The sequence below is a fragment of the Pleurodeles waltl genome, chromosome 5 (assembly GCF_031143425.1).
Source record: "Pleurodeles waltl isolate 20211129_DDA chromosome 5, aPleWal1.hap1.20221129, whole genome shotgun sequence".
Lineage (NCBI taxonomy): Eukaryota > Metazoa > Chordata > Amphibia > Caudata > Salamandridae > Pleurodeles > Pleurodeles waltl.
This window is the reverse complement of record NC_090444.1, coordinates 14205835-14222964: the sequence shown is the minus strand read 5'-3', so window position 1 is coordinate 14222964 and position 17130 is coordinate 14205835. Positions and strand designations below refer to the sequence as shown.

The following is a 17130-nucleotide window of genomic DNA, read 5'->3' as shown; positions in this document are numbered from 1 at the left end:
ACAACATGCATTACCTCAAATACACTGTTTATCCTGCAACATCAGTGCAGAAAACAAACAGTAATAAAAGCAAAAGTCTCTAAAAGCACTTGATAAAAACTGTGCAGATGAATTTTCACAGCTTAAATCAAACATCTAAAGAATGATGACCACTGATTTTATACTGTCAACCCTCCCCCCCCCCCCCCTGCAGTTTACATCAAATCGAAACTGAAAACAGGAAAGTTTAAGTTTATTACAGAGTTTCTTTCACCCTGTTATAAATGTGCATTATAAGTCTTTCCGGATAAAATTAGATCTTAATTATATTTTCCTTATTATTGATTTGCTTTTTTGTTACAGGTTTAAAGAAATGCTTTCAGAAAGGAAGATGGAAAAGGAATAAGGCTATTTTTTTAAAGCAAAAGTCGGCAAAGTTGGACATTGAAAATTCATCCCATGAAGACCCGTTAAAAAAATCAATGATATCTTAATCTACACACTCGAGTATCGTGAAAACAAATACTTGACTCAAAAAGACTAACCTGAGACACAATGGAATAGAGAACTTGCTAAATATACTACAGCTCTCCAGGCAATTTTTACAATATTTTAAAGGGAGCACATGCAGTCAGCACAGAGGAAAGACAAGTATTATGTATTCAGTGTGACAAGGATTTGAACACAAAGCTCACACAATGGGAAGACTTTATAAATGTTCTGAATGTGATAAAACATTTAGGAGCACAGGCCGTCTAAAGATACACAAGGTAGCACACACAAGACTCGGAACAAGGAAATGTAAGAAATGTGTGCAGACATTCAGTCAAAAGAGTCTTGACACCGGAAAGAAGTTATATGAATGTCCTAAATGTCAAAAGGCATTGCATGCAAAAAGATACCTCCCGGTAAATCAGGCAGGCCATGCTGAGGAATACACATTTGTTACAAAGGGAAACTTGAAGTCAAATCAGAATGTCCATACTGATGGGAAACCTTTTAAAGTAAGTGAATTGAATAAAGCTTTCATTACAGAAGCAGAGCTAATTCGACAACAAAGCGGCCACATTGGGCAAAAGCCATATGAATGCACAGGATGTGACAAGGTATTTGTTGCAAAGACAACCCTAATACTACATCTGAAAATCCACACTGGAGAGAAGCCTTATAAATGTACAGAATGTGACAAGGCATTCATTAGAAAAGACCTGTTAAAGCAACATCAGAAATTACACACTGGAGAGAAACCCTTTCGTTGTACTGAATGTGACAAGGCATTTGTTGCAAAGGCAAGCCTAATGCAACATCTGAAAATTCACACTGGCGAGAAACCATATAAATGCACAGAATGTGACAAGGCATTCATTAGAAAAGAGCTGTTTAAGCAACATCAGACGTTCCACACTGGAGAGAAACCCTTTCATTGTGGTCAATGTGACAAGGAATTTGTTACAAAGGGTCAACTAATGCAACATCTGGTAATGCACACTGGAGAGAAAGCTTATAAATGTGCAGAATGCGACAAGGCATTCATTAGAAAGGGAGAGCTAACACAACATCATGCAGTCCACACTGGGAGGAAACAATATAAATGTACTGAATGTAACAAGGCATTCTTTACAAAGGGAGAGCTAAATCCGCATTATGCGGTTCACAACGAAGAGAGACATTATGAATGTTTTGAATGTGACAAGGCATTTGTTTCAAAAGCGCTGTTAAAGCAACATCAGAAATTCCACACTGGAAATAAACCATATGGTTGTAGTGAATGTGACAAGACATTTGTTACAAATGGACAACTAATACGGCATCAGAGAGTCCACACTGGAGAGAAACCATATGAATGCACTGAATGCGACAAGGCGTTCAATACAAGGGGAAGCCTAAAACGACATGAAAGAGTCCACACTGGGGAGAAACCATATAAATGCACTGAATGTGACAAGGCGTATATCACAAAGGGAGCCCTAATACTACATCAGAGATTCCACACTGGGGAGAAACCATATGAATGCACTGAATGTGACAGGGCATTCATTACAAAAACAAATCTCTTGCAACATCAGAAAATACACACTGGAGAGAAAGCATATGGTTGTAGTGAATGTGAGAAGGCATTTGTTACAAATTGGCAGTTAAGGCAACATCAGAAAACTCACACTGGAGAAAAACCATATGATTGCACTGACTGTGGCAAGGCATTCGTAGTAAAGCACACACTTGCATTACATGAGAAAAGGCACACTGGGAAGAAACCATACGGTTGTTGTGAATGTGAGAAGGCATTCATTACAAAATGGCAGTTAATGCAACATCAGGAAACCCACACTGGGAAGAAACTATATAAATGCAATGAATGTGATAAGGCATTTTTTGCAAAGACAAGCCTAACGCGACATCAGAAAGCCCACACTGGAGAGACAGCATATAAATGTACTGAATGTGACAAGGCATTCACTCTAAAGCACCAGCTAACACTACATCAGAAAATCCATACCGGGAAGAAACCATATGGTTGTAGTGAGTGTGACAAAGCATTCTTTAGAAAACCGACCCTAATGATGCATCAGAAAACCCACACTGGAGAGAAACCATATGAATGCACGGAATGTGACAAGGCTTACAGTAGCATACACCACTTGATTGAACATCAGAAAACACACACAGGGGAGAGACCATATGAATGCACTGAATGTGACAAGGCATTTAGGAGAAAGAGCCACCTAATGCAACATCAGAAAGTCCACACTGGAGAGAAACCATATGAATGCACTGAATGCGACAAGGCGTTCAATACAAGGGGATGCCTAAAACGACATGAAAGAGTCCACACTGGGGAGAAACCATATAAATGCACTGAATGTGACAAGGCGTTCAATACAAGGGGATGCCTAAAACGACATGAAAGAGTCCACACTGGGGAGAAACCATATAAATGCACTGAATGTGACAAGGCGTATATCACAAAGGGAGACCTAATACTACATCAGAGATTCCACACTGGGGAGAAACCATATGAATGCACTGAATGTGACAGGGCATTCATTACAAAAACAAATCTCTTGCAACATCAGAAAATACACACTGGAGAGAAAGCATATGGTTGTAGTGAATGTGAGAAGGCATTTGTTACAAATGGGCAGTTAAGGCAACATCAGAAAACTCACACTGGAGAAAAACCATATGATTGCACGGACTGTGGCAAGGCATTCGCAGTAAAGCACACACTTATACTACATCAGAAAACCCACACAGGGGAGAGACCATATGGTTGTGGTGAATGTGAGAAGGCATTCATTACAAAATAGCAGTTAATGCAACATCAGGAAAGCTGGGAAGAAACTATATAAATGCAATGAATGTGGCAAGGCATTTTTTGCAAAGACAAGCCTAACGCGACATCAGAAAGTCCACAGTGGAGAGACACCATAGAAATGTACTGAATGTGACAAGGCATACATTCTAAAGCACCAGCTAGTACTACATCAGAAAATCCATACCGGGAAGAAACCCTATGGTTGTAGTGAGTGTGACAAAGCATTCTTTAATAAACAAACCCTAATGATGCATCAGAAAACCCACACCGGAAAGAAACCATATGAATGCACTGACTGTGACCAGGCATACAGTAGAAAACACCACTTGATTGAACATCAGAAAATACACACAGGGGAGAGACCATATGAATGCACTGAATGTGACAAGGCATTCACTCTAAAGCATTTGCTAGTAAAACATCTGAAAATCCACACTGGAGAGATATGGTTGAAGTGAATGTGAGAAGGTGGTCTGTCAAAGGACTGCCTAATGCGACATCAGAAAGTCCACACTGGGAAGAAACCATATGAATGCACTGAATGTGACAAAGCTTTTGTTCCAAAGAACATCCTAATGCACCATCAGAAAGTCCGGATGTACTAAATAGGACAAGGCTTTCACTTCAAAGCACCTATTAGTACAACATCGGAAAATCCATACCAGGAAGTAACCATATGCTTGTATTCAGTGTGACAAGGCACTCATTAGAAGAAAAAAAAAACACTTACTGCAACATCAGAGAGCTCTCATATGATAGAAGCCATATGAATTCACACTGGTGCGAAATTATATCAATGTACTCAAACTGACAAGGCATTTTGTTGGAAAGTGAGGACTATTTTCATACTGGTAGGTTCATAATGGGTGGAAACCATACCACTGATCGGAATGAGACAAGGCATTCATTAAAAGAGAGATCCAAAGTGCCATTGAAAGTCCAGGTTGCGGGGAAACCATTTCAGTGTACTGAATGTAGAAGTCATTCTTTCACAAAAAGGAAGATTACTCTCTCATTTGAAATTTTCCACCAGGATTGAATATGACAGTGAGTACATTACAAAGACTGGGTTACTATATCATTTGAAATCTGACACTGGTGAGAAGCCAAATAAACTTACTGAATGTGAAAAGACATTCATTACAAACTTATCCCCAAAGAAACATTTAACTCTCCATATGGAGAGGGAACCACATGAACATGCTGACTGTGACAAGCTGATTAGTAGAAAGGATAAGCTAATGCAATAGGACGCCAACACTGGGAGGGAGAAACCATATGAATGTCTCAAATGTGATAAATATTTCACTGCAAAAGGAAACTTACTGGTACATCTGATTGTCTGCACTGAAGAGAAATCTTATGAACGTTATTGAATGTGACAAGGCTCAGAGAGTCCACACTGGGCAGAAACATTCATTTTTTGATTTTGACAGGACATTCATTAGAAAGGAATAGAAAATGGAACATAAAAGTTCACACTCGACAGAAACCATTAGAATGAGCAGAATGTGAGAAACCATTTACTACACACTACCCTTGAGTGGTTCATCTCATAGCACACAATGGATGAATAGTAGGGTGACCTAATTTTTGAAAAACTAAAACTGGGATATACCACAAACATATCAGTAAACTAACAGTTTTTCATTGACCAAAGAGCACAGAGTGGCTTCATTGACAGCACTCATTAGCATGGATATCACAGAAATGAGGGTACATTGGAAAGTTAATGCAACCTTTACTCTCATGTACACTTAAGTACAATGCTATCTGATAGAGCCTTCTAACTAATTCTGAATTGGGACACAGAAAAACGTACTTATTTGACACTGAAACCAAAACATACTAAATTTCCAAAATTTTATGAAAAAAAGACTTTCTCAAGGTCATCTTGTCACCCAAGTGAGTGGTAAAAAGACTAACCTTTCTTATGGAGCATTTATTTGTTCTTCTGTACTTGATACTGAGCTAAGTATATTCTAACTGCCACAGTAAGTTGTTTGCTTTGGGGGGGCGTGGCTTGCCATGGTGTAGAACACATGGCGTTACACTCCTGAAAAACGAACCGGAAACCCTGCTCAATATAACCTGCCTCCCCCCGAATCTCAACCGAATGAGGGTGAGGGGACAGCCACGCTGACTGCCTGAACCCTGAGGAAGCCCAGCTTAGTGGATGTGGGTGGTTCCCCCAGAGATAGGAGGTGAAGATGGAGTGGAAAAAAGAAAATAGCGGCCACCCCGCTCTGAGCAAGAGAGTACTGGGACTGTTGCGGCAGGAGCCGCCACAGTGAAGACATGCAGAGCATGGCTGCAGAGCGGTGGCAGACCAGGCACACCATCAGGGAGTGCCACCTGGCAGCAGCTGTGAGTCTGCCTGGTACTGCTGGAGAGGCCGCACTCACCAGCACTTCAGACCAGGGTGGAGTCATGGCTCCAAAAGTAGAGGCCCAGAGAGGCCCTGAAACAATGTAACTTGATGAGCAGACACCCTCCCACCCACACCTCTCTCTCTCCCTCCCTCCCTTTCTTCCTCTGCCTCGATAGCTCTCTGCATCTGTATCCTGAGACCCACCGGGAGAGAGGTAATAGATTGGAGACAATTGTGCTTTAAATCCTTGGTCTGAGGAGGGCTCCTGACCCTGCGAACCGAGGGAGTGTTAGGGACACTGTAATGGATTGACCTTCCAATTCGCCTTTCAACTTTGGATTCCAGATACTGGAGATGCTCTGCAGCAGCCACCCCCTTACTCTGCGACGAATCAGGGCCTTGGCCTAAAGGAGATGGGGCGGGGAGAAACACTGAGAGCTGCTGTCATCCACAACAGGGACTGGGACAGACATTAAGTCCCACCAGTGGCTGGGGGCAGACTTGAATATGGGACAAGCGGCAGCTAGAGGGTAGATGCCTGAATACCTGGTGACCAGTGTGCCAGGTACATGAGAGTGAAAGAGAAGTTGAGGAAGGCCCTCATGGCTAGACCGAACAACAGGGCTCCGGTGTAGCTGAGCGAAGTGGACAGCCCAATAATGGGAGAAAAGCCAGAATCATCATTGTCAGCTCGCACTGCAACGATACTGACGGCAATCCAGGGGACCAAAGTGTCGTTAAAACCGAAATCGTGACAGTGGCCAATGAGGTCGTGATTCTTAGAGACCATCGGAGGAAACTTTCAACACCAGTAACGTAGTCAGAAACACAGTTGCAGAAAGTCCATCTGATAGATTAAGACCTCACACAAAAAAGCAAAAATATGGTGCAGGAGATGAAGGCACTTGCAGGCCGCCTCGAGGATGCAGAGGGGAGGTCACAGGCACCGGGCGGGGTGCGACATGGCAGGACTGCTATTGTGCAGTGGAACTAAGCTGCAGTAAACTTGGGCATGCACCTGTGTAGTAGAACTGGGCCAGACAGCAGCACCTCTTGCAAGCGTTGCACTGTTGAACTAGCTAATGTTACGTTTGGTTTGGGATAAAACGTACTATGAACTGCTGTGGTGGTCCGTTTTAGGGCCACATGCAGTAAGGTGGTAGGTATGGTGGGGGGGTTACAAAGGGTATTTATGACACACTCATCGGAGATGAGACTCGGCCAACAGCCATAGCCATACACAACAGGGAGTAGGGTTTGGGGAGGGGAAGGAACTCAGGAAAGATGCCTCCAAGACAACACAACCTTTTTGAGGTGGAACATCAGTGGTCTATGGAATAAAATCAAGAGAGGCCTGGTCACTATAGTGCTCTCCAGATATAAAGCGGACATGCTCTTCCTCCAGGAGACACACCTGATAGATGGCCAGCATGGCTGCTTGGGAATAGGGAGCTTTAGAGTGGCCTGTCTGGAAGGAGGGGTGTGGTACTACTGTTTAAAAAAAAAAAAAGGCTGGCATTCCCTACTACACTCACATGGTCCAACTCACTGGGCTGCTACACAGAAGTACAGGGGGAATGGAAGGAGGAAACAATCACTAGTGAAAGTATACATCCCCCCCAGAGCTACAGTTAGTTATACTCCAAACCCTAGGACGTTTATCGACAGAAATGCCACAGGCCCTCACAATACTGGGTGGTGACTTCAGTTTAGTCCTAGACATACACATGGATTGGATCAGTGCCAGGACAGAGGGTGAGGCAATGATGGGGAAAGTGGCAGGGTTATCGCCGGCGTTAGAATTGGGAGACATCAGGAGTACACTGCACGGACAGGAGAGAGGATTCTTACTTCATTTGAGTGACCATGATGTGCTGTCCAGGCTTGCCTCTTTTCCTATGCTACTTGAGACAATGCAAATATTCTCAAAGGCCAAATACCTAGCAAGGGGGATCGCAGGCCATTGGTGGATGGCCACATGGCATCTCTCGAATGCCAAGGAGGTGAAAGGTCTGAATGAAGCCACACAACACTGCTTCAAAGAAAGCACAGTGTCAGTGCAGAGCGCACATGCACACACTATGGGAGGCATACAAAGTCACAATAAGAGGCACCATTATCTTTGGTGAGTTGGGGGATAGGAGGGAACGACATAAACACCTACACATCTCTAAACAAAACTTGTCATGGTTGGAGGCAGTGTATAGCAAGACTCTGATGCCTCAACTAAAGTGACCCATTGACTCTACATAGGAAGAATACAGGTGGGTAGCGAGATGAGGTGAAAACCTCCTACCTTACAAGACAGAAGAGGATATATGAAGTGAGAGATAATGCTGGAAAGCTACTAGCATGGTTGGGGAGACAGGAGCAGGAGGGGATGCACATCAGGGAGACCATACTGGAGAATGGGGACAAAGTGAGATGTAGTAGAGAGATTGCAGGTGTCTTTTTGGACTACATGACAGATTTTTATAAATCCAAATTAACTGTACCTGCAGCAGAAGTAGCAGTATTTGCAAGGGACTGTCCCATAAAGCGAATAGGCTAAATGCAGGCTCAGGAGCCGGTCTTCGTTTTAACCAAGGAAGAAGTTGCCCTGGTGCTCACACACATACATGTAGGGAAGCACCATACCCACTTGGGCTCCCCATGGACTTTTTCAATAAAGTGGTTTGGGGAGTGGTCCAGCCACTGCATACAATGTATGAGGAAGCTTACAGAACTGGAGAACTGCCCATAGACCTTCGCACAGCCACCATAGTGCTCATCCCGAAGTCGGGGTGTCGGGATCAGTGCATTTTATACAAGCTTATATCCCTGCTAAATGTGGACCTTCAAGTCCTGGCAAAAGTATTTGCAAATAGACTGTGCACGGTGGTAACCAATCGATTCACTAGGATGAAATGGGATTTATGCTCTGTAGCTCAACCAGGCTAAATCTGAGGTGACTTCACACTATCCTTACCACTGCCGGATTGCCGCTGGGACCATGGGCCATTATATCGATGGATGCCAATAAGGCCTTCAGTTTGGTTGAATTACCTTTTTATAATTTCAGTGCTGGAAAGGATGGGATTTTGGACCAGGTACATCCGTTGGGTGCAGCTGCTTTATACAAGAACAACAGCCAGAGTGAAGCTTGATGGGCACATGTCCCTGGAATTCTACATTCAGAGGGGAACAAGGCAAGGGTGCCCCCCTATCGCCAATGGTCTTCGCCTTGGTGGTGGAAGCTTTGGCAGAATGGGTGAGTGGCTGCTCAGGTACTGGCCTGGGCAGGAGACAGGAGCTGGGAAGACCATATATCAATATATGCGGCTGATATCCTACTATGACTAGCCAATACCGATCAGTAGCTGCCCGGGCTGCAAGATATATTCTAGATGTATGGAAGGTACTCAGGCGTTACCATTAATTGGGAGAAGTTGCTGTTACACCCAATGGAGGAATGGAAGCAGGACAGGGAACTGCCGCTTCCATGGATCTCAAGGGAGGCGAAGTCCTGTTTCAAGGCAAACCTGAAACCACTGACTGTCTCCCTGGAGAGGGATGTTAAACACTATTGCATGCTGCTGCTTTCCTTTGTTGCGTAGCCATTTTATTTATAGCTCCATGCACGTTATCTTAGCCCACTAGGCCTGCAGCTGTGCGCTTTAACCTAGATATATTTTATTCAGCTTCATTTATTATTTTAACAATAGCTACATTTGTGGTGTTGCTTTATTCCTTTCTATCTAGCTGTTCTTTGCCTAGGCCAGCAATGCGTTCTCAAACAAGACATTTCTTTCTCTCTGTGCTTTTCTCAAGGCTTCAGTAAGATAGGTTGCTGTTAAACGTGGTAATGCTTTGTCTCTGGTATTCATAGAAACATACACAACCTTACGTAGGGACATTTTCTTAGTACATCAGCTGTTTTATTATAAAAACATTTCTCTGTCCCATACACGTTAGAGAGAGATTCCAGCCAGATGACCACAACTGTATGCTGATAGCTGAATGCTTTGCTACAGCTACTTATGCAGACCTCAGGCCTCTTGCTCAGGTATGAGGGATGATGTCTTCCTAGGGGAACCTGAAGAGTAGAACTAGAGCTTAACATGCTGTGCTCTAATAGAGCCTAGGTAGGAATTATAGTAGTGACTCCAGTGACAATATGGTAGCGTTATTTTTTATGCTTCACTCTTCACAATTTTAATCCTGTCATTCTTCATTGTCCTGGTTAGTGCAGTACATGCTTTATTATCTAAGATGCAGTTGCTGCATTAAAACCTTACTTAAACATATACTGCCTCTGACTGCCCTTATATACATGAGACTAATGTAAATGAGAGAAACGGATGCAATCTGAGTGACCATGATTTCCCTGAGAAGTCAGTTGTGTCATGCGCTCGGCTGCCCAATCATCCCTGCTCTTGTATGGAGATGAGGCACTGCTAGTTAGCCGGAGCAAAACCCGGATTGGGCCAACAGGTGTCACTTGTAGTGGGTTAGACTCAGCCTCCCACACGCAGGCGATGCTGCCGCTCAAATCCAGTAGTCTCATTAGAATAATGAGAGCCTACCTGACATGGCGCTGCCAACGTTTGGTCAGGCTCTAATTTCCGGGTCCTCCTGAGTATCTCTGTCTCACTACATACAAAGACACCTCAGTACTGTATACGGAGACGTCCGTGGTATTGAGGATTTGCTCCTCAGCTAAGTAGGGAGTACCTAACTAACGCTTAGGTTGTTCAAGCTTGAACTCTAAAAGGATAATCCCCATTTAGTGTGCTTATCTCTGAACAAAATTAACCATTTATCATGGCGTATCCACAACAGGTAGCAATTGCAGTTAATATGCGACCACCCCTTACTGCACATGGCCTAACGGCCCAGAGGGGTCCAGTCACATTTGTTGTTGAGACTCACCCAGCCAACAGAACAGAATTTTTTATTCTTGGGTCACATTTCCAGCAGGTGATGAAAACACAAATACAATTCCTCACTATACACCTGCAAACGCACCTGCACAATACAGAGCATATGCATATCTAGAAATACCTCTGTCTTATCAAGAACATAATAATTGGCTTGATGGCGCCTCACCCCACACAATTTTACATGTTAGGTTAGGTCCTTTAAGTAATGATGGTCCTACCTGGCCTGTATTGGCTCTTATACACCTCACCCTGCTGTAGAAAACTTAATTACAGCTGAAGTCCGCCACTTGTACGCTGACCTGATGGCAATAGTTAGACAATTAGTACAGTTTGTAATCCAAACATTAAATACAAACTCAGTAGTGCCGCAAGGCATTAATCCTGCAACTGTAGATTTGATCATGGGTAAAGTACCCGCTAAACAAGAAGAAATTCCATTTTGGTTAGCTCAAAAAATAAACACACTGGAAGCAATATTTCCCCATACGGGACCTCAGCATAAACATAGTTAATATTCTATGTGCTTGCCATTTGGGATGGTCCCCACAATAGATAACTGCAATACATTGGGCACGGTATTTGCCATACTCTATACTACCACGCACGGTACACCGACACTTGCCAAATTACCGGAAGTGTTGCAACAAATTCAAGACGAATATGGGGCTGCCCCGGCCCTGGACTTGGGGATGCAACTAGTGGGCAACTTTGCCACAGTGTCCTCAATAATATTGAGTAACCTTAAAGGGGAAGCAGCAGCATTAGCGCTGTGCATGCGGCTCAGGTCATGTTCCTCCACAGGATCAAGAACAGGAGCTATCAAAGATTAGCGCGGAGACCTACTCTAGCATTACTCGAGATAGTCTGGGGGCCAGACCAACAAAACCACAACTTCAGGGTAAATCTAATAAAGATTCTACCAAGCAAGCTCCTGAGGGTACTAAGAAACGCTAGGATAAAAAACAAAAAACACCTAAAAAAGAAAGGGGAGAATCTGCGCATACGGAGACCCAACAAAATAGATATAATCTCAGAAATAGAGATAATATAAAAACGCCTGACAGATACCAGTATACTTATACACGCCAATCTCGTTCCTTTCAGGACTCACTGTAAAAACGCAGTGAGAGAGGTGGGCGGTCAGAGCGAAGAACCAAGTACGTGAAACAGAGACAGGAAACACAATGCTCAACAGAAGTTTCTGTTAAAAAAAGAAGAGAAACTCCCCCAACAAAAACCTCAGTTCAAAAAGAAAAAGGTGGCAGCAGTTGCAGTTCGACATGCCACTCAAGAAGAGGGCTCCATTGAAGAATAAGAAGTGTCCATTAGCGCTTTTAGACAGCGCAGCAGAGGTCACAATAGTTTGCCAGAATCTCCTAGAGCTACTGGAGGTGAAAGCAACTGATGACTTCCTACAAGTAGAGACTGCGGACATGCATGTCTCCACGCCTGATAGGGTATACAAAGTAACGTTACAGTTAGAAGGAGACATTGAGCGTACAATCGGCGCAATCTTTTGAGACCACATCCCAAACATATATGATATTCTGTTGGCCAAAAGGGATTGGCCACCTGAATTTGTCAGTACCTGCCCATATGGGGAAGATGTTATCAAACCACCTTTTTCGCACCTTGTTCCTGAGGAGCTCGCAGAATCCAACGCCATTGATTGGGCATTGGCACAGGTACCCGCGTTATATCGCAACCACATCGGGTAGGATAAAGACTCCCCTTATCATGTAATTCCTATTAAAAATCAACATCAACCACAACCCTAGTATCCAATAAAACATGATGCAAAAGCACCCGTGAGGGAAATTCTCACACGAATGGAGGGCCAGGGCGTAATCGAACCCTGTGTCTCCCCAATAAATAATCCCTTATTCCCAGTAGCTAAACTGGACCATTCGTTCAGAATAGTCTTAGACTACAGACATTTAAATAGTCAGACATGCACATACGCTATACAAAACACACATAGCACAGCACTCATGAATAACATAGTGCGTACAAAATACAAAACAACACCGGACATTTCCAATGGTTTCTTCTGTCAAAATATAGCACCTGAGAGTAGAGACGTGACAAGTTTCAGTGCAATAGGCTCCCAGAATAAATTCTGGCGTTTACCCCAGGGGTACAAGAGCAGTCCAGGGCTGTTTGCAGCTCGTGTGACTTCAATATTGCACAACATTGACCCTGAAGCATTGTCCTATGTAGATGATATTTATCTCACGGATGATGAATTGCTGCAGCATTTAAGACGGGTAGCCCGCATTTTTGTGGGATTTGCTGAGTACAGCTACAAATTCAGTTTAAAAAAAACAGAAATAGCCTTTAGCTTCCTGTTCTTGGAATATGAGCTATCAAGTAAAGGAAGGAGTTTAGCGCCACAATTCTTGGGGGAAAATGCGCACAGTTACAACCTCTAAATACAATTAAAAAGCTTTAATTCCTATTGGGTTTTCTAAATTATGGCAGAACTTACATTCCTGATTATGCATCACGCATAAAACCTTAATATGACTTAATACGTCCTGACTTTTCAAATAAATTTTGGACAGTGGAACACAGATACATTCTCAGAGCTTTGCAAACAGACATGCTTGCAGCACAACACCTACACACAAGGGACAATAAAAAACATCTGGTCATCAGAGTAATTGCTGGTACCGTTGGTTTCACCTATGTAACTTTCAATGAGGGTGAGGCAGTCCCGATTGCGTGTAAATCACATTTGTATTCAGCAGCAGAACAACGCCTTGTGCCCACTGAGGAAATTCTCACTGCTGTTCAGATGGCCGTCGTTAAAGAAAGACCACTAGCTCAAGGCAAACGCATTATTGTCGTCTCTCTAATCCAAACCCTTGAGGCTGTTACCAAAGCAAGCGTCCCAAACGCTAAAGCATTACATCCACGTTGGATTCAATGTTCACTGTCTTTGACAGCCACTGATGTTGACTACATTTTTTACCCAAAGTTACAAACTCAAGAATTTCTGCAATATGAACTAGAAAACCCAGTTTCAGCAAATACAATGCCTATTGATCAATATCAAAGAGTCATGTGCACTGATGGCTCAGCACAACCTGCAATTGGCACAAAACATCAATACTCGCAAACCCTAGGGGACTGCGCAGGACAACTAGCAGAGCTAAAGGCTTTGGTGATGGCACTGTAACGTACGCATCCTGCACAGCGAGCACACATTGTCTGCGATTCATACTATTGTATCCAGTCCTTCAATGAATACCTGCATTACTGGTACCAGAATGGGTTCAGAGATTCTAAAGGCAACTCCATCAAACACAGACTTCTGTGGGGGAAAGTAGCGGATCTGAAGGAAACGCTACCAAATGTCCATGTTGTACATACACTTGGACACCAGTGCGTTGGAATACACTGGCTGATGAAGCAGCCAAATCAGCAGTAGCTACGGCCTCTGTTGCTGCAGTAACCCATTCTAAAACAAAACAGGGCGATGACATATGGGCTGCCGTGAAAGCCACGGCTGAATGCACGCCCTATCCAAAAGCATTTCCTGCTAAATATTCCTACTGAATGGGTGGCTGCCTAGACGCTGAAGTAAAATACCAGGCGTGGGGGTTCAAGTAATTCCCAACAAAGGCATAAGTGCAGAGTTGATTAAAGCAGCCCATGAGTGGGTAGAATCTGCCCATGCTGGTGTGGTGGCTACAATATTATTATGAGAGCCTACGCAACACCATACTGGGAGGAGCAGCAAAGTTTAAAATGATTGCTCTTCCCAAGTTACTCTATCTTGGAAAACAGCATTCTTTGCCTAGATAGATGTGCTATTGAGGACACTCTTGTGAGGGAAGGTGTCCTCTGCATATAGCTTTAACAGTGATGTAGCACTCAGTACGGCAGCTGCATAGCAGTCCCAAATTTTAGGAAATATTATGTGGCTTCCCAGGTCAGTGTGGTTAGTGACTTGGCTTATGTAGAGTAGAATGCCCAAGCCTTCCACATGGACAGACTGGGCATGGGCAAGAGCAGTTATCTGCGCACCTCCTGTGGGGAGACTGGGTCCCAAGGCAGACTGGCGAAGTCAATGGTAGTCCATGTGTGGAGATAACTGAACAGGGAAATGAAATGGGATAAAAGGCTGACCATGAAGACACCATTATGGGAAGAAACCATAGTCGAGCTTCTGGGCACACTACAAGGATTCCAAATATGGGATGATAGTGGGATCTCTAGAATTGCCGAGGTGTGGAATGCGAATGGTGCAGTAGTCTTCGAACACCTGCAAAGGGAATACCAGATGTCCATGATGCAATGGCTCAAATATAAGCAGTTGAGACATGTGCTGCAGGGACATATATCCATGGAGGAAGAGACACAGGAGGAATCACCATGGGAAATGAGATTGTTGGATAGTTGTGTCCGCACAAAGGCTATCTTGTTGACATATGGCACACTCATGAGAAACATGCAGGGGATGCTAGGGAAACTGCGGGAACGCTGGGAGCAGGACCTGGGCGAAACTGGATGAGTGTGATTGGGTTACAGTGTTGGGCTTCCCCTCAGAGGTCGCAATAAAGGCATCGTACAAGCTGGTTCAGTTGAAAGTTCTACACAGAACTTACTATACAGAAACTCTGCATGATACTGCTGGAATAACCAGAATAAAGTACTCAAAATGTAGCACAGCACTGTGTAGCCAGCCTCCTGATTCGCTTGATATTTCAAGTAGTTTCTAAGGTGACAGTGGAGGTCAAATCAAGGAGGATAGGATTATCATTATTAGGCAAAGAGAAAAAGCTTTACAGAAATTAGCTTGTGTACATGTCTTCTAGTGATGACACTCACTCATAAGTAATGGATGGGACGTGGAAGGCAGAGGTGATGATAACGATAGCTGGGACTCCTTATATGTTCTACGACCTGACTGTGAATACTTGTCCATACAGCCAGCATCTTTGTAGAGTGTTTACAGTCCATCCCCTCGGTTCAAGCATGTTATTCCTCTATAGTAAACCAGGAGGGCAGTAAAGAGAAGATGAGTAAGAAGTTAAGAGGCACGGCAAAGGAGGGGATATCTTAGGGGCACAGGGGTTAGAGGAGGGGACAGACTGGATAGCCAGGGGGTGCAGGTTATAGAAGTAACGATAGAGGAAGATCTCTCCCGTCACTAAAGGTCTGGGCAGTTAGTACAAAAGCATCGTCTTTGATTCGCTGTCTGTTCACAGCTTGTACAGTTCTTAATTTACAAGGTAACTAAACATTACTTTGCTTACTCTTGTAATTAGTCATGTGTCAGTGATCAAGGATGCATATTGTACATTGGAAGAAATAACAGATCTTCGGGGATGGGCCAGTTCCCTGATAGAAAGTTTAGTTGACATAACGATCAGAACAGATTTATTTGTTGAAGGTATAAAGAGGAGAGGCTAGTTCTTGTTTCATAAGATTGTGTCCTGGTCTTATGTAGAAAGGATTAGGAATTAAAGCATGTGTAGCCCTGTTCTGATGCTAATCGATGAGGTAAGAGTGCTGGTTGTGATCTGTAGTACCCCGAAGGATCTGAAGACTGTTAAAGCAATTCCTCCAAATACAGATATTCCAGCCCATCCGGAAATGTTGATTGTGGCTATAACAGTAACAAAGCATGTGAGCATCTTGTGCTGGCTGCAACTAAAAGAGTCTCAACAACAAATAGGGGGACTGGGAGAATTAAAGGTCCAGTGTATAATCTCCCAAAGTAACTGTAAACAAAATAAATACACTGTTCCTGGAGAGGGGAGGGAAACCCTAAGGTTTAGGAGCAAGAGCCCTCACACATCCAATTTGGATGTCATGCTTCATCATTGGGGTGCTCCTCGTCAGACCGGCGCTGCAGTGTCTGACAGGCTCCCCGTGAGGGGGCTCTTTGCCGGAGATCTTTTTTAGGTACCTTCCGTGATGACAAAGGCAGGTCGTGTTTCAAAAGCAGGAGAGAGTTTAAAATTAGTTCTATACCCCAAAGGAAAAGTTCATATTTAATGGGTAGTGAGGGGATAAGACCAAGGTTAAAAACACAATGAAAGTGGTAAATTGAGGTAATGCTCAAACACTTTCCAGAAAAAATAGGGGCAAGAAATTATCTCAAACCACCTGTATACAGGTCTACATGTTTCGCGTCTCTCGGTCTAAAAGATCCACTGACGCTTCTTCAGGACCATACATCATATATATACCCCAGCGTCCCAGCGTGTCCTCCTGGATCTGTCAGATCCAGGAAGACACGCTGGGGTAGGTGTGGAAGACGGCATTGTCCCAGGACTCTTAGGGACAACCTTATGCATGTGCCTCCTATGGAGCCCTTCCTACAACAGGGTATGGGCGACCTTATTGTGTTTATTTGACTGGACGGACAGTACGCTTTATTGTAAGTGACTGCGACGTTTGGCTTGGTTTATTAGATTTTGGATAAACTACTCTATAATGTTTTGATTTTTGTGATACAGGAGAAGTATCCATATATGATGTATGGTCCTGAAGAAGCGTCAGTGGATCTTTTAGACCAAGAGACGCGA

General features: G+C 43.7%; 1 protein-coding gene across 1 annotated transcript in view; it reads left to right on the top strand.

The window, feature by feature from the left end:
* LOC138295274 (zinc finger protein 850-like) overlaps positions 1–16343 on the top strand; it is an 85735-nt gene extending 69392 nt beyond the window's left edge. Inside the window, exon 2 of the mRNA XM_069233465.1 lies at positions 343–16343. Coding sequence (XP_069089566.1) covers positions 678–3287 — 2610 coding nt within the window. The 5' untranslated portion in view covers positions 343–677 and the 3' untranslated portion in view covers positions 3288–16343. The remainder of the gene's footprint in view (positions 1–342) is intronic.
* Positions 16344–17130: the final 787 nt, after the last annotated feature.